Genomic DNA, 23,503 nt, shown 5'->3' with positions numbered 1-23,503 from the left:
TTATTCTATGGCGCAACAACGATGCGGATGAAGCGGCCAGCGACCTGAATGGCAGGTCTGGTGGTTCCGATGCGGAGTGAAGTTACGGTTCGCAAATGGTATACACGTATTTTTAGTGCTATTACAAGTTATCTGATGCCCGTTTCAAATCATTGCCATCTTTTCAATTTTTGCCGATTTGAAAATGTCTCTATGAAATTTACCCTGCATAATGAATGTACCCCCAACTTTGCTGCGGTGTATTGGGGAAAAAAGTGTGTTCATTATGCGGGTATATACGGTAAATCAAAAATTCGCTACCAACCGTCACTAATTAAAATTTTTTCTTTTAAGTGCAACAAGCCTCATCAACTATGGTGCAGCACTTGCCGAGAAAAACACGTTCTCCTTTTTCTATGTCAGTGGAACCCCGTTCATGCGTTTTTCACCGGACCGGGGAAAAAAAGTGTAACAGCCGGAAAAACGCAACAGTGAGGAAAGCTCCGAAAATGAATGAAGAAAGTGCAGCTTCAACTGTAGACAATTTATTTCCACGGAGTGTGCTTAGGACTTCTAGAATGGTGGCTTGCAGCTTCTTTCGCTCGCCAGAAATCACCACACGTTTCTCAATAGCGTGGAAGGCTGCATTGCTGTCAGCGTCGCTGTGAGGTGCGACGTACCAAGGAGGAGGTCCAGAGCCGCGACGGCTTCTCCAAAGCTAGGATTTGGCAACTCCCCGGCATCACGCGGCTCGTGCTCCTCGTCGTCACCGCGCCACGGCAATGGCAACGGACTAAGGAATATCCGTGGGAAATTTTGCCCTCTTTGACGTAATCTTGCTAACGTGTTAACGATTGTTTAGTATTGCTGTGGAGCGCGCGCGCGTCCGAGCAGCCCGCTTGCGCGTGGCGTGGTTTCGCGAGGTAAACAAGAGAGGAGAGCTGGCCCTATAGGCGGAGCAAAGCCATAAGCAACGCCAACTTCCCGGCTTCACTTTAGCTTCACTAAGAGTGACGTCAAAGCCTCTCCCGAGTTTCCTTCCTCCGCAAGTTGACCCGTCCAAAAACCATGCGGTGACCGTAATCACAGTGATGATAGTGAGAGCATTTTTCACAAATGGCCATAAGTGGCGGCCTCTCGGAACTGGCATGCGGCTTCTTGCAGCCAGTTCTATAGCCAAGCCCGGCCAAGCCCGGCCAAAACTTGTCAAAAGCCAAAATGGCGGCTGGAGCGCATTGACCACTTTAGCCCAGGCGGGTTCGGGGTGCTAAGTTGCGACGTATCATGCGGGAACGTTTTCGCAGCTACTACGTAACAGCGGGGTTGCTTATACATTGGATCCTATGGAAGCTATGCCGGGACCGGATGAAAATGACGTAGCAGCCGGGAAAACGCAGCAGTGAGGAACGTAACAGCGGGGTTCTACTGTATTTAGATAGGGGCCTCCAAACTAAAGCTTCCTCAAGTTCCAAATGTTAACCGAGGTAAATACAAAATCCCAAGCACAAAATTTGATGGTCAAACAAGCAAAACAAAGTTTAAAAACTTTGTTTTAGTCTTACCACTCAGCAGGATTTTGTCTTCAAATGTTGCCCGATAAGCACCAGGTGGAGTCTGTTGGCATTTTAAAAAAAAAAAAAAAGCAGGATGACAAAACTGAGGTGCAAGTTCAGTGCTGCCATCATGTCATCCGAGATATTCTTCATTAATGATACACAAAAAGTACACCCAACTAGTCTTATCCTCTTAACATGTCAATGTGCCAACTTTGACAACCTCAGCCACAGCAAGCTGATAAGAAGAATGAATAATCCAATACATATGTGTGAAACAAATAAATTCAGAACTTTTTGTAGACATATAAAACAAAGTTCTTTAATGCTGGTCAATATTGAGCTCGCGCATAAAAATTAATACTTCATGATTAAACTCCATCAAATTTGAGCACTTTAGATAGCGCGGGAACTGCCTATACTCCATAATTTAAATATTTTAGAACACATAACTTGTTACATAACTAAATTCCTTGATGCAATGGCTTGCTCACCACTTTCCAACAAAGCTCCAGGAAGGCCTATTCCACTGTTAAGCAATTAATGTCAGTCGTTCATAGTTTTGATAACATTCCGGACGAGCCTGCTTACTTCTGCCCCTCTTTCCTAACAGAAACTAGTACTTTGCTTGCAGACTCGCATCCAAACATTCCCACCGTAGAGGGAGATGATGACACATGTGTGCACTTTGTGATATAAGAGGCCAGAAAACAAAAGATGGGAAAGACACTACAAGCGCTTTCAAACAATGAAATAACAGGTGAGACCTGAAAGCAATGAACAAATACATGTGCAGCCAGCATAAATGCAGCAGGTGTGTCACCTACACCACCATTTCACTGTCTTCAGTGCGACATAATAACCAAACCCATGCAGAACACTTGACCATAAAGGCAAAGTGTGCAACAGCTGACACAAACTTGCGTGTGCGGGAGTGTGACTTTACTTTGTATTCTGCAGTTAGTTTATGCCCTTTACCCACTTTATATGATTTTAGAAAGTGAGCGTACAATAAATGACTTTGTACAGCATGGATAACCTTTTTGGTACTAGTGTCCAAATTTGTGGACACTTTCTAAAGCCAAATACACCTCAGCAAAAAGTTGGAAGGCATTAAAATTGTGCACTTTTGTCAGCATGGACCATGGTTCACTCAGCTTCCAAACGACTACACCACATCTTGACTGAGGCAGTCATTACAAATATTTAAAAGAAAAGAAGATGGCTGCGAGCATTCTCGCAACTCTTCCTGTTCGCTACCAGTGTCCAAAGTTGTGGACATTTTTTGTGAAGTACACTTCAGAGAAAACTTTCGAGGCATTCAAATCACATGTTTTTTTAAAGATGCATCATGATTTACCGTGCTTCCAAAGGAGGGTGCCACATGTTAGCTGTGGCTAGAGTTACTGTATATTCCCACGTGTACTTGTTTATCTTTATCGGGTGACCATGTTTCACTGCCTAACAAATGTTATCGCACAGCACAGAATGCCCCTGCATGTATCGGAAGTTTCTCGAATGTTATTGATGGTTCTATCCGCTGTTTGCTGTAACCAAACCTTCTGTAATCTGATTTCATGTATGTGCGATGCAAATGGTGTAGAACTTTCTGGAATACATGCGGGCACGAGTGATTACTGTGGAACCTTTGATGACTGATGCACAACAGCCAACGCGCTTGACCCGCTGATCAGATTTTGACGGTCACTGACTGTGTTCACCGCTATTGTTGTGCTTTAGGTGTAGCCTTTGCTTAAATGATATTGCGCGACATAAAAACGACACGGACGTGAAAGAAGACGACACACCAAGAGCAAACTTTCAACTAAGTTAATTGTGCCACTGCGTCATTTTATACATGGCAGGCAACGTAGATCGCGCATGCGCTTACAAGGAAATGAAGTGCGAATTCATGTAACATGGTTACGTGTCGTGTGATGCCGCGTCAAGGTAACGTAATTCTTTTTCTGTGAGAGCCAGAGACGGGAAGCTGACACACGCATCGCCCAATTTCGCGATCATCTGCGCTTCAGATATCTCACGGATGAGCTGTGTACTGCCACGGGAAACAATCGTACATTGGTTGTCCTTGGCTGGATATCCTAGGGTGGTGCTAGTGTCTGTCGCGGAACGCATCTTAAGAGAAGCGCGATCCAGTACACAGAAGTCAGTTGCCGATGCCCCTCTTGGCACACGCCCTAAAGTTAGTGTCATACCTTACATGCACGGGATATCCCACAACTTGAAAAAGATTGCCCAAAGAGCGAATGTAAGAGTTGTTTTTTCTGCTCCCGACAAGCTCGGCAGGCTTTGCAGGCTGACGGATCCAAATGCCGTCCCTTCCGATAAGTGCAGAAAGCATCACCGAAAAAAGTTTGTCGAGTGTGTACACCGGGTGGTGTACAACCTTCCGCTTTCATGTGGAAAGAAATACATAGGACAAACTGGGCGTTGCCTCAATGATCGGCTCCGTGAGCACAGCAACAATGTTAAGAACAGCTCTGGGGGTTCCTTGGCGATCCACTGTCGCGATCATCGGTGCAAGCCTCTTGAGGATCAATGTACGGTTGTTTCCCGTGGCAGTACGCAGCTCATCCATGAGATATCTGAAGCGCAGATGATCGCGAAATTGGGTGATGCATGTGTCAGCTTCCCGTCTCTGGCTCTCACAGAAAAAGAATTACGTTACTTGGACGCGGCATCACACAACACGTAACCATGTTACATGAATTCGCACTTCATTTCCTTGTAAGCGCATGCGCGATCTACGTTGCCTGCCATGTATAAAATGACGCAGTGGCACAATAAACTTAGTTGAAAGTTTGCGCTTGGTGTGTCGTCTTCTTTCACGTCCGTGTCGTTTTTATGTCGCGCAATATCATTTAAGCAATGGATTACCAACTTGCCCGGAATGCTGCTCTCATTAAGGTGTAGCCTGCATTAGTGGGCACAGGTTCACCCAATAAAAGTTAGTTTTGTCATTCACAGTATTGCTACTGTGTTCTTTACCGTCACTACTATGTGACAATATGCTACCAAGGGTAGCCGAGTTGCGGGTAGGCCCTATAGACCGTTTTTTCGTAGGCGCCGCCATATTGTGAACGCAGTGGCGCCGCCTATGAGCAGCGCCATATTGGCTTGGGTGAAAGCGGTCTTTTGCATGGCAGGTATACGCTTGGCGGTAGGTTCTGGCGTTTGTTTTCGCGGTCTTGCGGTCTGTTTAGTATGACGTGCGTCTTCTACGTGGTAAACGGTTCTGTGAGACGTGCTGAAGTGGTTTAAGGCGTCATGGCCGGAATTTCTGCTGGCGTTGAGGTGGATGGAACACGCAGCGCGATGTGTGAGCGCATATTTGAGCCTATATACAATCAGCCTTGGAGATCCAATTGTGTATTTCTGAATGTTCCAATCACTAATGTGACATTATTGCAGTATTATCCTCTATTCCTAAGCTGCAGTTTAGGAGCCGTGAAACATACGCGACGATCATAACAGCGTAGGTAGCGTTCTGCTACGATAGGAGCTGTGCTGTTTGACAAGCGTTCAAACTTTTCGCTGCAGGTTACATTGCGTGACTACTAGCTTGGATGGATGAGGTTTCCTCCCATGAATAAAATAGTTTTGGCTAGTAATAGCAGCATACCTTACAGTTTGAATTAAGCTTGACCAGCAAAGCGACCGTTTACGAACTGCGCGAGTGTCCTAAGCAGTGGTAGGTGCTGGATTACAGATATCTTTGTTCTATATAGTGCATGGTTCAAGCATACGGCATCAACGGTTATATACTTATAAACGCTGTGCGGCGTTAACCCGTTTTCTCTTGCTTTTTAGAGAAAGAGGATGATAACCAAATTTCTTTTTTCGGTTGTGTTCGTTCAGTTCTCTACAACGCACTCACACGTATTACGGAAATTTTGCGCTCAAAAATAGCCATCGCATTGTTTTTATGCGAACCCTCTCATATATGGCTGTATACAGGCCAAAAAAGCAATGCCCTAGCACACACCTTATATATGCTTATATATCGCGCTGGCTCACCAACCGCAGCGATCGCTGTGTTGAGCAGCGCCATGGGCCCCATGCAGCAAGACTAGCGTAGACATATGGTAATTTCAAGCATACTAGACTTTAAATGCGTGAGAACGATGCCAGTGTATCACAAATATTTGATAGCGCCTGCCGCTTAGATGTTTCGTGGTTGCCTTAGGTTGACCGTGCACGAGCATGCGCTCTTATGTTTTATGTTGTACTCCCTACGCCAATCGATCAGACAGGGAGCTGATTTACTATTTAATGCTGGTAATACAGAGACACCGGTTTTGATTGTTGAATTAAAATCGATATGAGCAAAATAGTAAACAACACATGCACGCACCGCGGCTGATTATGCGCGTGACATTTTTGCGCCCTCAAGACATATTTCTGCCTACAGTAGTTACCGATGCACCGAAAGGCTTCCCTGACGACCTTATATGAACGGACATGGCGTAAATTTCACAAAGTAAGATCTAAAACATCTCGAAATCGTTCCACAGCACGCTAAAGCAATACTTTCAAGCACCGCCGCGCCGGATCGCCTAAGCCAGAGAGGAGGAAAGGCTCCCCGCGCGCCCTATCCTCCTCGCCCGATGAAACGGTCTATATCTTGCCTGTCAAGCAACCAAAGCTTTCACTCCGTTTTTGCAGGCAACATGACTCGTGCAGCATCGATTAAATGGGTGCTTTTCGAACGATTGCAAACCACTTTTCCGCCTAACCACAAAGACTGCGCATCAAAACAGCTAACTCGATAAAAAGCCAAGAAAAAAAGGGGAAAAGAAAAATGCTGTTCTCAGTACGCAAGACGCATAAGATGTGGAATAATTTATGAGCTGTTTTTTTACTTTGACTATGTGCATAGAACTCACTTGCAGGTGATTATCCTGTGTGCCATCCCTGAAAGTTTGAAAAGATAACTTAGGGAAAACTGAGTATTCTAGATATGCCAGAGAAATGCAACAGAAATGTGTTAATAATGTTATTTTATCGATTTAGAGAAACCTACAGAAAGTTCAGATTGAAAGCTGTATAACAAGGACAGTCTAAGCTTCAAAAGAAAAATCTTTATTCAGAATTGGATAAACGTTGGCATCGTAGGTAAACCATCATATACCTTAGCATATACTTCCTTTGCTTAAAAGCTGTTTGGCATCCTGATTTTATATCAGCAGAGATAAATAGGCGACTCATAGCAGTGCAGTGCCTTGTTCTAGCATGTAAACAGCATATGTGTATAAGCACCAAGCAGCAATTCCAAAATTTTTTTCAGGGAAAAAAAGTGTGTGCGGGTGGCAACATGTGTGTGTGCTGGCAACATCTGGCAAAACAGAGCAGTCTCATCAGTGTTGTAGAAGTCAGCCGCCTAGCAGCAGCTGAAAACGCCAGGCAGCTTTTCGGCAAACCACGATGCAGAAGCGGCAGACTCGCCGCTAATGATTTTCCTGACGACTCTGTTTCGGCTTTTAAATACTTGCAACCAGATGTTGATAGCTTTGGAGCCCTTGTGGCCCAGGATGCACGCAACATCCTTGGCTTTCTTCAGCAAGATCGCAGCACTTATGAGCACGTCTAAAAACCCTGTAAACATGGCTTTGTCTACATCAGCGCAAGTCGACAACCTCATCCTTTTTTCTTTGAACTTGTGCCCGACTCCACTGCACTGCAAATGTTTTCATTTGCATTCAAGATAGTTGACAGGGTAGTGGCTGGAATAATGAAAGGGGCCGCAACATCTTTCTTCTTCTTGTCCTCAGCAATCGCATTCAGAATTGAAAGCTTGTCCTCGAAAGACAAAACTTTGCTCTTCCTCGCTGAACTCATTTTCAAAGCAAACAAACACTGTGAGAAACGAGCAATACACTGCTGAAGGTAACACTCGCATCGTGTGTTCACTCACATTCACACACCTGCCACCATGCCACACCAACATGCATAAGCCTAAAAACAAACTAAAACGGGCAGGCACGGCAGTGACACCTGGCGTCATGATGCGCAAGCGAAAAATGCAGAGGCTGATCTGCTTATCACAGAGCAGTGCCAGGGAAGTTGGCAGCTTTAATCATCATCATCGCAGCACACTCACTGGATTGATTGCTCTGGCTCACTGTGATCGCATGTGTTCCTCTCGCGATCGGTCGCTTGCCTTATTTATCAATTACAAAAGTTATGCATTATTTACCTGAATCTTTGGCACAGCTACTGCTCACGATTATAAATGAGCTTCGAAAATTCGTTACAACAATGTCAACTGCCACTATGCCTTCGTTACCTGGAGGTCAGAAATACTTGGGCTTCTATGGGGGTGGCGTTGGGGAATGAAAAAAATTAATTAAATACAGGAATTAATTACAAAGAGGTTCGTTACAACCGGGTTTAACTGTATATGTTTTTTTTTTCTCATAGCCCTGATGTATAAGTTCATACTCTTAGATCGACTCATCATTATAACCAATACATCATTATATGTGGTGCCGTTATAAAGAGGACTGTGCTGTATATAGAGTTCTATGGGAGGGTAAATGGGGGTTGGAAAAATATGCGTTACAGCCAGTTTAGCACTACAAGCGGTCACATTATTAGTGGTCTAAGCTGTATGCAACGTACACCACTTCCGGTATCGACCTACTTGGGCATGGCATTCACTTGCCAAGGTCGCTTATGAGCATGACGGCATGAAAATGACACAGTTGCAATGATGAAACGACAAAGGCGGTATGAGAACAATAGCATGGAGAGAATAAGAAGGTGATGGCACAATCTACGCTCATTACAACGAACCCGCGTACAACAGACTTTTGGATATAATGGACCATATTTCAGCCTTAGTTTGTTCTACTTATTTTATTGATGCAACGAAGTTCGCTTTTAACGGACCGCGCTACTAAAAACTATCGGCTACAGCAGACGAAATTAGCAGCAATTTTTGTCAAAATCGGGCATATAAAATGGACTTTTGCCATGTGGACACGGAATGGCAACTGCCTTGCGAGGGTCAGCCGACGATCGCAGGTCAATATCTTGTGCGCGCGAGAGGGAGGGAGGAAAGTTGGGCAGACGCGAGGCGTGAGGCACAGGGGGGGGGGGGCTAGGGAAAGAGGGGGCGGTCCTACTCCGGTAGCTGCTGTTAACGGCGTGGCTGCCGTATCTTGAAAGCAATCTGCAATGTGGACAAAGTGCACGTCTGCGCGGGAGCTGTACCTTGAAAGCAATCTGCAATGTTGACAAAGCGCACGCCCGTGCGAGTGCCATATCTTAAAAGCAATCTACGATGTGAACAAATTGTGTGTCCGCTTGGGCCTTTTCAAAGCGATCTGCGATATGGACAAAGTGTGCCCAGTGCTTGACAACTTCATATGTGCAGTGCTTTCGACGTTTAGTTTGCGTTGAAGCAAGTGAGAGCATGAAAGTCAATTCACTCGCTGCTGCTGCGCTTATCTTGCTTAATTTTTTATCGCAATCGATGCTTAGACTTTCGAGCGAAACTTCGAGTTTTTGTTTTTTTACTTTGAAAGTTCGTCACTCACTCTTTGCAATAAAGTTGTCAGACATTGCGACGAAAGTTTCGGAAGTGAGGTGTTTCGGATATTAGACTTCGGATAAAACTGACGTTTTTTGTCGGATTATCAGGGTCCGTTGTATCAATAGTCGACTATATAACGACAACAGAGTGACAAAGAGGGCGTGAGGAGACAATGGGATTGTGACGACTGTGTGACAACGATGACGTGACAGCATGAAAAGAGTGAGATGACGAAGTTAGAATGATGAAAACGAAACGATCAGGAAGGCATCACAACGAAGGTATGACGATGATGGTATGATGATGCAATGACGACGATTTCATGACAATAGTAAGAGAAAAATGCCAAGGTGATCACTGTATCATAAAGACTGTATGATGATGCTGGGGTGACGACAGCATGGGAGTCTGATAATTAGGCTGAAGAGATGACGATGGAATGACCACGGTATGACAATGGCGGCCACGATGGCATGGCAACCATGGTATGAGAACGGAGACATGACAGTGACTTTCTGATGATGACACAATGACAACCATGGCATGGCAAGATTCGTGACCCATGATTGAATGACGTCAGCATGATTACCACAGAATGGCGGAAGAGGAATGACATTGATGTAATGATGAAGGCTGTATGATGCCTGCATGATGACAATGGGGTGACGTTTCTGAATCAGGGCTATGGTAAGACAGCCTGACACCCACAGCATGACAATAATAGTATGAACATTGTGCGACAAGGATTGCATAAGAAAGGCATGATGAGTGTGGAACAATGACAATGATGACAACGGAACGATCACAAAGGCATCATGGTGATGGTATGAGAACGTGTGCATAGCAACGACTGATAATGACTAGCCAATTATGACTGTATGGTAACGACTGTATGACAACAATGCCATGACAACTGTATGACAAAGATGGTGTGATAACTACTGTATCACGAAGACTGTACAACGAAGTGGCACGACGAAGCTGGAGTGACGGTGACAGAATGACCATGACAGTAACATGACAATGGTATGACAACAAATGTTGGATGAGTGTATGATTACGAAGGTGTGATGACAACAGCATGACGAGAGTTGGATGACAGCAGGATAAAGACGATGCAATGTCCACCATGACAGCACGACCATGAGCACATGCCTAAACTTGGGCCACTGGATTGACGTAGAAGGTTAATTAAGGGAAATGAGACATTCACCTAATTGTAGCAATTGCTACAAAAGAAACCCATACCGGTTTTTCGAAAAAAAAAAAAAGCCTCACAGTTGAAGAAAAATTCATCCTGGTCTGGGACTCGAACCCGGGACAACCGCTTTTCCGGGGCGGCCGCTCTACCATCTGAGCTAACCAGGTGGCTAGCAGATGGCAGGGTGGAGTCGAATTTGTCAACAACTCAAAGTAAAGGCAAGAGTTTGACGTAATAGTTCTACGGAAACCCGCAAGGTGGAGAGAAGTAATTAATTAAGGGAAATGAAACATCCACACAATCGTAGCAATTGCTGCAAAGGAAACCAATACAGTTTCTTCGAAATAAAAGCCTCGCAATTGAAGAAAAATTCGTCCTGGTCCGGGACTCAAACCCAAACCCAGGAAATACAACAAAATAGCCCGAGCGTCAGCTTCTACACAGCGCATGGTTGCTCAAAAACATGCAATGGTATTCTGTCAATGGAGGCGTGAAGAGCGTTCTGAAAACAGACATGCAACTCTGCTAAAAGAAGAGGTCATGACCTGCGCACAAAATCTTTTTGTAACTTGGATCCACATTTGCGGACATGGATTTTTGGGTTCAAAATGCTTTTTATATGAACATTTTTTTTTTGCTAGTTCCTAAAATGGTGTGAAATAAATTTTTAATAATACATACTTTTTCATCAACAATCATTTCACTGGTCTTTGTTTTTAGCAAGTAGGCAGGCATTTGTTACGTTCGTGCAATGTTTACTAAAAAGTGGCCCTTATATCTGAAGATTGCTTGCAGCTAAAACCTTATTAGAAGTGATCAATAACAATATGTTGTACAGTTATAAATAGGCTCAACTGTATTTATAGTGTGACCTTACATTAGTCAAAACTAAAGCATGGCTCACACACTGCAAATACTGCACATGTTTCTATATAACAGTACATTTTATCACAGCAATAAATCTTCATCCTTTACAACCGAAACCAAAATCTCATAAATGTAACGGTTGTTTCTGGCGCATCCATATTATTAAGTAAACCAACTGGAAAGCTAAACTTTGATGCATTACACAATTTTTTTTGCCAAGCTGTTTGCAAGGTAAGCAATAATAATAGCAAGCAATTATAAAAATTAAAAGATTGATCATGGTAAAAAAAAGAGTTAAAAAGAGAAGAATTCAAATAATGAGAACACTCACCCCAAGTGCTTTCTTGATTTGTCCCCGAATTCCACTGACTGTGCGTAGTGCAGCACCTTCAAACTTGGTTACTTCAAGGGCAGAGGTGAACATGTTCTGAAAATGAGAAGACATGACAAGACAAGCCTTTTTTAAACTAAAAAATACACACAAATGCCAATTTTCTTGTGCTTTGCTGACAATTTAGTGGTAGTCGCAACGCCAAGAAAAATTATGTAGAACAGTCTCACAATCCCAAGCGGCACTTCATATAGGTGCATAAAACCTTTCCCAAACTGAGCTTTCATTAATGAAGCCAAATACGTAAACAGACTTGCCCTGCTTTACGTCATCTAAGGACAACACAGGGTAATAGCAAGGCCTCTCAGGACAGAACTGCAGGTCTGATCGGATAGCGTGTTGTTACAAAAGTTTACAGTAAATCGAGATGATCAAGCTTCGAAATCATGGCAAGCAAAACAGTCTTATCTGCCTTACGTTTGATAACTTCAGGATAACCGAACTAACAACAACAACAACAATGCTTTACTTTAAGTGCACATAGAAATAAAAAGAAAAGTGTAAGACAACTACCACCACAAGTTATGGGATAAAAAGAATGAAAAGAACAGGATAAACACGTAGATAGTAAAACCTTATCAATTCGGGGGTGGGGAATTCGATAATTCAGACTAGACATCGGTCCCAGCAGGTGTATGCATTTATTTAACAGGATTAAACTTGTTAATTTGGATCAATTTGGCCGCACAATGGTTAATTCAAACAACCCCCCAAGCCCAGCAAATACTGCAAATGTGACGCAAATGAGCAAAAGCTGTGCTAGCATACAACCGAAATGAAACTGTGGAGTTTGCATCGCCATAGTCACCAGCGGAAGCTGTGCGGGAACGACAGGAATGCCAGAAAGCTTTGTGTCTATTTGTGCATTTATAGCCTTTTTTTCTCACTTTTACCACTGCACATCACACTGCGTAGTCACTGTCCATGACTGCGCTGACAGCGACCACTGTTTCGTTCCCCGCAGTTGTGATGAGCAGTAGTTTCGTTTTGACTGAGCGCAATGCACATGCAATGTATCACAGAGACAGCTGTAGCTGTCGAGGAAGAAGAGTGATTCTGCTGCAGCCCACATGCTGGCATCAAACTCACCACCTATATCGTGATGAACGGACAATGATGTTGGTGACCAGTTCACTGGTGAAAGAATAATTGGGATGTACGCGTGGTAGTGAAAAACATGCCTCGGCTAAAGACGCTGGTCTTGCGCGAAGGAAGTTGCAGGGTCTGTGCCGCTGCGTGCGCTACTTAGTCACAAGATGGGATTGCAGCTACTGCTTTTTTTGCAACATAGAAACATGATTTACTGATTTATGCAATGTATAAAAGTGCACAGGACAGGCTCTGTCCTGTGCACTATGCCTCTGCCTTTATTGCGCTTCGATTTTTTTTGTTCCGCTTGAAACATTGCTGTAGAAGAAAAGAAAGAATGGAAGGTAGAACCTTGACAAAAGCAGTCTTCTTATAGATCTTGTAAGGATTTCCAGTCAACTTCAGCTTCTTGACAATCTGTGTCGAGCGATCTAGGTCGAGGATCACTCCTGTGGCAGCAATCCTGAAGCTTGCCTGCACAATGAGAATTGATTGAGAAAACGTAGAAATTAAAAAGTAAACTCGCATCAACCACATTAAAACCAATAATGTTACTGCAATGTTACATATTTTACAATACTTGGCTCCTTTCTGTTAAAAACGAAGAACAGTAAAAATTACAAGTTATACCCTTTGTTCATTTCTGAATAATTTTTTTTTCACTAATAACTAGCTCCACTGCAGATTATGCCAAAATGTATGGCATTACAGCATGGAGGAAGAAAAAACTAGAAGAGAGTGTGACATGATACAAATGAAACGAGAAAAAGTTGACCCAACATGTGATCATGCCATTGTAGGTATTAACATCTCCCACTGCCACTGTCAACCATGTAAGCATGCACTCTTCTGAAAAGACAACAAATGTTACAGCACTGTGCAACTGCCGCAGTTGCATGTTGCAACGAAGAAGTCAAGTGTATGCGTTACAAGAAGCGACTGAAGTATGCACAAAGAGGTTTGCAAAGCACCCGAACAAGTGCACATCGATTAAAACCTAGCAGGAACGCCACACACTGGGCTGAGTCCACCGAGCGCACAGTCCCGAGTTGAGCAGACATTTAGAGAAATGGGAGAGAGAAAAGGTGAAGTGAGGGGTGGCTGCCTGACAGTGTTCTCTCCTCCTGGATTCTTTCCTTTCTTCATGCATCACAGGGAGCAGGCGCAGGAAGTCAAGGTGGCATTGCTACCAATCTTATTATTATTATTTTTTTTGTGCACCAAGACTTGCCTCAAGGTGAGACGACAATCCTATTCCTATTTCAAAACGAAACCTACTAATCCATATCTTCAGTGGCACTTTAAGACATCGTCCACACCATGGATTATACTTTTTCTGGTGATTTGTTTAGTTTCACTTTTCTTTTTCAGCCTTTTCACGGGTGCTTAACTATAACATTTAAGTGGTTGTAATTACCCAATGCAGAACGGAAGCATTCTGATAATGGTTACGTGCCACTCATGCTTCCTTTTAAGGGGAGATGGGGTCATTTTGCCGAGAAATCATCGAAAGATTGATTTTTCTAAACTGGCATTTTCGAAATCTACATCTGTTATTTTCTTCAACTGCCAAGTTTCTTATCTCATATGACAATATTTCAGCAGTAATATAAATTTTAAAATATATAGGGCAGGTTATTTTATGCCCGTGTCGATGCTAAAATAGCACATATTAAATTACAAGGTTTGCGCATTCCTGGGCCTTGCATGCCACCATCTTAGTCTCAATTGAAAGATCCTACTGAAGTTTTGTGTCTGTGTATATATTTCTGACTGCTCTTGATTACATGTGACATTCATTTGTTTTCTTCATTTTCTCAAAAAACTAATTTTGCACACCAAGCATATCTGTTACGGTGATATTTAAGTACCTATTGCAGTAAGAAGAGTAATTTTTTTGCAGCATAAAGCTAGATGTTTAGAGCCCACAACGCAGGAGCAGAGCTTTAAAATTTGTCTTAATTAAAGCTTTTAAAATTTGTCTTTTGTGTGACCACTACATGTTAAGAAATAATGACATGATCATAAGATTGTTTCCAGCATGCTTGTTTCCTAATATTTATCCATGCAACATCTGTATATTATTGTATAGTGGTTAACTGCAAATTGTTCTAAACACAAAAGGCATTGTTAAATTATCCCATCAAATCAAAAACCTACAGAAAAAATAATTGCAACAGTAAACAAGCCTGCCAACTTTTATCAGAATTGGTCAAAAAATAAAAAAGATAGCTTTCAAACCCCTGTCCCCCCTTTTCTAGATCTGGCTAGCTATTTGGTCTCAAAGCTGAAACAATGCAAAATAAGAAAAAAATCATTATTAGTTGGGCCAGAACCAAGAACACCCCTATGTGATAAGGGCACCCCAACTGTGATAACACTGCTCCACAACTGCAGTGCAGTTGACCTTAAACCAAGAACCCCACAGCTGTGATAAGGATACTCTACCATTACTTTACCACTACACTGCTCTGGCTGAAAAAAAAAAATGAAAAAAAAAAGTTGTCTCATAACTTCTCCTAGTTTACAATAAAGGATATACTGCTTATAACGTAAGTCGCCGGAGTTGCAAACTTCTGCACTACATCCAAAGCAGCATTTTACAAAGGCTATGCACTTGAAAAATATGTAAACCAGGCAGCCGATTGTGTAAAGTTAAATAGGTTATAAGGACAATTACATCTCTATATATAACAGTAATAATGTGCACCCAAAAGCCATTGTTGAGTGGCAGATATGCGAATCCAAAGCATAATATATTTATTGTGCATTGTTGCATGTCAGGGACACAACACTTTCCAAACATATCTTGAATATTCAGTAAGATTTCATGCAAGATGTTCACTATGGTTTAGGGAACACTGCTTCAACATACCAAGAAACTTTCATATCCAAGCAACTCGCATATCGCTTGCCACCCGTGACACCTCTCTGTAGTTGTTATAGCAGTGCCATTCTTTAACGCCGACAGCCGCGGCTTGTTACACGTGATCGGAGCGCCCAGGAAGCAGTTAAACGAGTGAACACAATCAGCAGCCGGGCGGAGGAAGGTGGCGGGGAGGGGCACCGGCCTCCCTGCCATTATAGTTTTCTCATATCACCTCTGCCATCCCCCTGTTTTGATTTTTTCATGCAAGCCGGTTATAACAATGGAATTTTCTCGGCACTTGAATATTGTTGTAAGTGGGTTCGACTGTATCACATGGATGTGCGCATGTAGAGGTAGTACAGTTGAACCCACTCATAATGATCCCAGATATAATGATTTATCGGTTACAATGACCATATTTCACTGAATTTATCATTTTTTGACCCTGCCTAATGAAATGGTGCCCACATATAATGAGTCTTTTCAAAAGAGCTGGACAGTAAGACCTCATTAAACCGTACCCGCTTAAACAGTAGTTTTGTTTTAAAAGTAGTAAAGTGAAATCCCCGACTCAGCGACCCTTGAACATAATGTGTTTTCTATCCATATAAACTGTATCAGCTTATTGCGTACGTGTTCGTTAACACATAGTGTTTTCACTTTTCATCACGCAAACACGGCGGTGCGTTGTCTCCATTGGGCAGCCCGGCAGAACAACAAGTCTCAGAGGTCAGAAAAACGGCCTCCAAACGCCCTGTGCGTTTGTGCATGAAGCCACATCAACATCAACATCATTCCGGCGCCGTGCCAGAGAGCGTTGTGGCGCTGTGCTAGCAAGGACTCGCGTCATGCGAAAGCTCTGATAAAGATGTCGGGTGTTCAGCATAAAAAAAAAAAAAAGCATTAGACGTGCATGCTATCGAATGTGACACAAAGAAGTCGGCGTTGGCACGTGACAGGAATCTACTGTAGACTACGGTGTGTGGCGTTTGGAATGCAAAGAAATTGCTCAGCAGCACTGCTGCGACCTCAAAGAGATGTTGGCTACGAGGTTCGACCTTTTGCCTCTGTTGTTGCCAAAGTGTCGCCTAGCGACAGTGGCAGAAGCTGCGCGTTACGTCAGTCTCATTAATGCAATCGTTGTGTCAGGAACAGCACCCCGTAATGAAAAAGGTGCTCGGTGACTTCTGCAATGCTACCGTGCCCGGGCATAGAGAATTTGCAACGCTAACGATGAATCTGCCATGCGAGTGTTTGCCGAGAAGAGGGGGCTGGCTGAAAAGCTGGCTAGCAGCTTTAGGAAGTTTGAGGCCACTGTCATCGCTGCTAGGTCGCCACAGCATCAAAACAAATAACACTTTTGTCATGCGAAGAGAATAAATACTGCATGTTTTTTCCCCTTTCATTGCACTCTCTGAGTTCTGTTTCTGACAGGTAAGTGGGCGATCTCATGCTATTTCGGTTAAGCAGTACTACCGTTTAGTACATACTTTTTCCGAGCTCCAGCCAACGACGGTTTAACGAGCTTTCACTGTGCTGTTACAACACTTCAAAACCGGTTGCGGTAGGAGGAGGATAAAGGCTGTACACGAAATTCTGAAGGATGGAATTCCGATCGAACTGTGCACACCTCAGCACGCACCCCCTCCAGTTCAACAGCGACAAAGATATGACCGTTGAGAAGAGAGGGCGGCATGCAAGCAGTTTTTTTTTATTCTGGTACCAGCAAATCTCCTCCCCGGTCATCACATGCTTCAGGGCAGCAACTCCAGCAGCAACGGCGCATTGCGCGGCTGTGGCGCGCCCTATCTTGAAAGTGATCTGCGTCGGGGCCGAGTCGATGGCGGCTCATACCTGTGTGCATGTTGCATTCTTGCCGCTCATGTGCGTTGAAGCGAATGTTTGCTCGTCGAACCCACTTATAACAATATTCAAGTGCCACGAAAATTCCATTGTTATAACTGATAATTGTCATGGCCGGGTTGCATGAAAAAAATCTAAATACGGGGATGGCACAGCTGATGTAAGAAAACTACAATGGCGGGGAGGCCAGTGCCCTTCCCCACCACTTTCCTCCATCCGGCTTCTGATTGTCTTCACTCGTTTAACTCTTTCTTGGGCGCTCCGATCGCGTGAAACAAACCGCAGCTGTCGGCGTTAAAGAATGGCACTGCTATAACAACTGCAAAGGGGTGTGTCACAGGGGGCAAGTGATATGTAAGCACCGTCGAGGCGTCGCTTTGGTAGCCCCAAAAGGGGCATCTTAAACATTGCGAGTTTGAAAATAGGGGGCAAGTGATATGTAAGCACCGTCGAGGCGTCGCTTTGGTAGCCCCAAAAGGGGCATCTTAAACATTGCGAGTTTGAATAAACCAGAAGTTTGAATTAAGCGTGTTCAAATTAACGAGATTCGACTGTATATGAACATGAATAATTTCATAAAGCCCCATAATGCTGAAATGCTATAGAATTCTCATGAGACATAACTTGTGCATTATTTTTTTCTTTTTTCAAAAATTAACATATAGCAGTGTCATGCTTATACCATGAATATAATAGAAGTATTATGAGCATTCCATTCAACATTGGCATATGAGGTTAACTTAGCATGCCTACTATACTGTTTATATATAGCACAGGGTGTTATCAGAAAATTTATGCGGAAATATGACAAAATAGAATGGCTAGTATACCGTCTGTTCATGAACTTGCTGCACTGCCACGAATCCTGTTCCCTGTGGTGTAATAGGACCTGAAAGATAAATACATAGATAATTTATTATTCTTATGTAACCAACTCTGCATAACATACAGAAGAACACGCCTACAGTGCCCCACCCCTTACACAGAGTTTTCTGAATAGAGGCTCCAAGCGCTTTTGGGCCCAGAAGGAATAGCACCATGCACGTTATACATTGGTGGCATGTAACTACATTTGAAGCTTGTACCGGGTATGCTATTTATCAGATACAGTAAAACCTCGTTAAACCGTACCCGCTTAAACAGTAGTTTCGGTTTAAAAGTAGTAAAGTAAATTCCCCGTCTCAGCGGCCATTGAACATAATGTATTTTGTATCCGCATAAACCGTACCAGCTTATTGCGTACGCATCGGTTAAAACGTAGCGTTTCCACTTTTCGTCGCGCAAACACGGTGGTGCGTCGTCTCCACCGGGCGGTCCGGCAGAACAACAAGCCTCAGAGATCGGTACAACGGCCTCCAAGCGCCCCGTGCGTTTGCACGTGAAGCCGCATCAACATCAACATCATTTCGACGCCGTGCCAGAGAGCGAGAGTAGCATGAGAGCGTTTTATGGCGTCGTGCAAGCGAGAACTCGCGTCATGCCGAAGCTCGGATAAAAAAGACGCCGGGTGCTTAGCATAGAAGAAAAATTAGACATCGTCCGTGCTATCGAACGTGACACGAAGTAGTCAGCGCAGGCCCGCGACATGGATCTGCTGTTGACTACAGTGTGTGGCATTTGGAATGCGAAGTTGCTCGGCAGCGCTGCTGCGACCGCGAAGAGATGTCGGCTACGAGGTTCGACTTTTCGCCATCGTTGCCTCTGTTGTTGCCGAAGTGTCGACTAGCGGCAGTGATGAGGACGACACGGAAAGCGACAGCACGGGCGATTCACGCCCGACAGTGGAAGAAGCTGCGCGTTACGTCAGCCTCGTGAATGCAATCGTCGCAACGAGAACAGGGGCGCGATAACGTAACTATTCCAAACGAAAAGTTTTCCGAACTCCGGCACCGGCAATGAAAAAGGCGCCCCGGGACTTACGTAGCACTAGTGCGCGCGTGCACGGAGAATACGCAACGCCAACGAGGAATCTGCCGTGCGAGTGTGTGCCGAGAGGAGGGGGGCTGGCTGAGAAGCTGGCACGCAGCTTGAGTAAGTTTGAGGCTGCTGTCGTCGTGCTAGGCCGCCGCGGCATCAAACGAAAATAACTTATGTCGCGCGAAGTGAATAAATACTGCATGTTTTTCCCCTTTCATCGCACTCTCTCTGAGTTCCGTTTTCGACAGGTAAGTGAGCGATCTCATGCTATTTCGCTTAAACAGTACTACCGTTTAGTACGTACTTTTTCCGAGCTCCGGCCGACTACGGTTTAACGAGGTTTCACTGTACTATGGCAGGATCTTACAAACTCGTTCCTAAAGATTTGTGTCAAGGCCGCAAGCATCATTGTAAACACTCTCCCCTTACACAATATTTGATAACATTTTTGAATACTTAGTTGTACTATTGATGATGAATATGCAGGATACCACGTTTTCTCATCCCACGTAAATTAAATGAGAAATAAGAGCTGTTTTGGCGCCACTTCTTGATTCTGAGATTGTAGGCCTAAAACAGGAAGGCTTTGTTGTTGCTGGTTGAGCAGACAGAAACCAATTCACATCTGAAACCAGACATTGCGCACTGGCTGATTCTGTCACATTGTAGTGGCGATGAATAAAACAGGCCCAAAACTGAACGATCATAAGAACTATTTATTGCGCGAACCTGTGCCTACAAAAGCAAGTTACAAAGCACAATGATAGCGGTGAACACCGTTGGCGATCATCGAAAATCTGATCAGCGGGTCAAGCGCGTTGGCTTTTATGCACGAGTTATTGAAGGTTCCAGAGTAATTGCTGGTGCCCGCATGTCTTCCAGAAAGTACTACACAATTTGCAATTTGCGTCACGCACACATGCAATCAGATTATGCAAGGTTCGGTGACAACAGACCGCGGATAGAACCATCGATAACATTCCAGAAACTTCTGATACATGCAGGCGCGTCCTGCGCTGAGCGATAATGTTTGTTAGACAGTGAAACGCAGCACCCGATAAACAAGTACATGTGTCAATACGGTGGAATTCCAAATATAGACTGAAGCGATTTGGGGGTCTTCACACATACACTCATTTCAACAGAGCAAAACTCTCCATAATTCAAACACATGATGGTGCAATATTGTTATTTTGAATAAAATTTCCTGCTCACACCTACTGCAGAAAATACGATGCCTGACTGCAAATTTAAATTTCCACATTGTGGTGCCAAATGCTCCAGCCTGTGCAATAGCACCTTTCCTTTAATTCATGCTTTGGCTACACTAGCAGCTCCAGCATACGCTGTAATGGGATTTCTGAGAGCACTCAGAAATTAACTGCAGAATCCACTTAACTGTTGATACACCACCAAATGAACTATAGAACCGCATTAGCCAGAGTTGAATTAATGAAAGTCTACTGCATTAGAAAAATGTGATATTCACACACCTGTTCTAAAATTCAGACTACAGTGCCTCCTGTGTTTATTCAATTGTGACATACCCAACATTGCAATGTACACAATATTTTCATGGTCAGAAACAATGAAAACAAACCTTAGAAATGAGCTTTCCACAATGGTCAGTGTAAAAGCCCCAGGAAGTGTCAAGTATCTTTCGAGGTAAAAAGACTCACCCCAAAAGGTGGCATTGCAGTGAAGATGCTTTGGTGTATACTTGAGAAAACGGTTGCGACCATTGTGGTCCTGTGTAGAAAACACTGGCATGGTCTGAAAGCGTCGCCAGCCAAGTGAGAGAATGAGCGGGTCACTGCTCTTGAGGATTCGCTTGTACCAACGGTGCTTCTTCATGCGAACCTGAAAAATTACTGCCATTTAATGAGTGCTAAAGCATTTCATGGAAACAGCAAAGTTACACCAAATGTTCCTCACTTGTGCACACTGTGCCAAGACAAACATCATACATGAAGGGAACTATGTAGTGGTAAAGCATTCTCGTAAATATATGTGTAGAATTCAATACAAAAGCAAAAATGCCTTCCTGTTCTTTTTCTGTGCTGTGTCTTGAATATATGTCGAATCTTGATAATTCTAATTTGATGGAGCCTGAAAATTTGTTGGAATTAAAGGACGCCCACTGAATGGAGGACTTACGTGCAGCGCTGCGCTAGGCGGCGCATGTGCACTGAGCCAACACAAGTGACAAGTTCCAGAAGTATGGCTTCACGACAGCATGGAGCATGCTGCCGTGAAGTTACACTTATAGGCAAAGTTTTCCCTGTTGTGAAACCGCACCTCAAGGCAAAACTACCCACCCTGATTTTACTGATAAACCTTTAAAGTGAAGCCGCCTTTGCAAACTGCTCCACAGCACCGCAGGCAGCTGACGACTGCTAAAATACCAGAGTTTGTCAAGAGGAGCCGCAGCTGAGCAAACAGGAGAGAGAGATGAAGAGAGACTTTGTGCGTGCATTTGGATTACAATCACGGGGTCGGCCACATTGGATTTCACGCCAGCAGCGGCATCTGCTGTCATCAAAAGCAACTACCGTAAGCACTGCCGTCTTGAATTCCCATCGCCAGTTGCCGAAGACCTCATTTTTTTGCTGCAGCTCGTGTGAGCGGCCATCTTTCTGGCCAGGCCTGTAATTTCACCTTCAGTTGCTTGTGAAGCCACAGAATTTTAAAAAATTTGGCGAACATTATACATGCCGAAATACAGTACTTAATATAAGGGGGGGTAGCAGCAGCTGGCATGCACCCACACTGCCAAGTTAGAAGTGTTGCTGCATGAGTTGGTGCACTTCCGAGAACATGGTCGGTGGTGCAGTATGTTTGAATTGACTATGACAAGTGCTGACGTGTTCGAATTATCGGGCATTTTCACACACTGAAATACACAATTTTAACAGGACTACAGCGCCACTACAGCGCCAATTAACGGGAAGTTCAAATTAACAAGATTTCACTGTATTACATCTTCTTTACAACATATGTGACCGACCTATGCTTTAGCTACATGTAAAAATATTTGAAAAAAAAAAAAGTGCATGCGTGCACATGCACACACATACACAAACAAAAATTCAATTTTATCCATGTATAAGTACCAAAACACTGGGTGGTGAAAAGTGCCATCTTCCTATGAAGATAGGAAAGCAAGTGCATTTGAGCCTTGTCAAGCTACCGTCACAGGTATACATAATTGTGTAGTACTAATTATCTGGTGAACAGAAGTTTAATTTAAAAAATGTTTTAGATTGCGATTAACTTAACTGCGTGACCTTCAGTTCGTGACCTTTCCATGACGTTACCGAAAACCTTCATGACCTTGAGGTCCTATTGCAAGTGTAGGAAATCAGCACAGACCGGAAGATGCCTCACGGTTATGGCTGACTACACTGTGAGCTTTTGGAATACCCTGCACTAGTCATCTGGCAGTGGAACTGCAGGGGGTTCTGCAACAAGTGCGCATGTCAAACGCTATTTGTACAGAGCCTTAACGACCTCCCTGACATTATTATAGCCTTGCATCCATCGTGTTGTATCCAGGTAGCCACGCTACCTGGTTACAACACATTTCAAGACCCTCACACAGACAAGCCCAACACTGCCATACTTGCAAGACGACATCTTTCTGTTAAATAGGACACATTCAGCAGTACTGAAATGCCCCATGATTACATCAAAATTCTACCTCAAAGCCACAAACAACCCACCCTATGCGTGTTGAATGTTTATAGCCCTCCCAATGCTCGACAACACCGTTTTGAGCACATGTTTGCTCAAGCCAAAGCTAGCGCCAATAAACAGCCGCTAGTCGCAATGGGCGACTTCAATGCCCTTCATCAAATGTGGGGCCACTCCGCGTCCAGCCCTAAGGGAAGAGCTCTGTGGCAGCACATACAAAATCAAGGTTTCAACATCTACAATGACTTTACTCTTCCTACCCGGCTAGGAAATACCGTCAGTAGGGGTACATCCCCCGATCTCACCCTAACTCACCGCATCACTCAGGTGAAGTGGCAGAACCTCCAAAACAACTTAGGAAGCGACCATTACATCCTCGAACTCCGTGTAGATTTTAAGCACAGACCACTAGCCACGAAACCACTAAGGCTTACCAAGTGGATGGAATTCAGAAAATCTCGCTGCAACACTAACGAAGAAACCATTACCGACATTGAGCAATGGGCGACCGCCTTGCAGGCAG

The 23,503-nt window shown here is 43.9% G+C and overlaps 1 protein-coding gene across 1 annotated transcript in view; it reads right to left on the bottom strand.

Moving 5' to 3' along the window:
- Positions 1-23,503, bottom strand: part of LOC135906039 (ribosome biogenesis protein BMS1 homolog) — a 163,011-nt gene that overhangs the window by 27,929 nt on the left and 111,579 nt on the right. The window contains exons 16-20 of the mRNA XM_065437185.2: positions 20,967-21,147; positions 18,201-18,259; positions 12,990-13,112; positions 11,490-11,585; positions 1,542-1,593 (exon numbers count right to left, since the gene is read on the bottom strand). Of these exons, the coding sequence (XP_065293257.1) occupies positions 1,542-1,593; positions 11,490-11,585; positions 12,990-13,112; positions 18,201-18,259; positions 20,967-21,147 (511 nt within the window). The remainder of the gene's footprint in view (positions 1-1,541; positions 1,594-11,489; positions 11,586-12,989; positions 13,113-18,200; positions 18,260-20,966; positions 21,148-23,503) is intronic.

The sequence above is a fragment of the Dermacentor albipictus genome, chromosome 1 (assembly GCF_038994185.2).
Source record: "Dermacentor albipictus isolate Rhodes 1998 colony chromosome 1, USDA_Dalb.pri_finalv2, whole genome shotgun sequence".
Lineage (NCBI taxonomy): Eukaryota > Metazoa > Arthropoda > Arachnida > Ixodida > Ixodidae > Dermacentor > Dermacentor albipictus.
The sequence above is the reverse complement of the archived record's forward strand: the minus strand, read 5'-3'. Positions and strand labels throughout refer to the sequence as shown.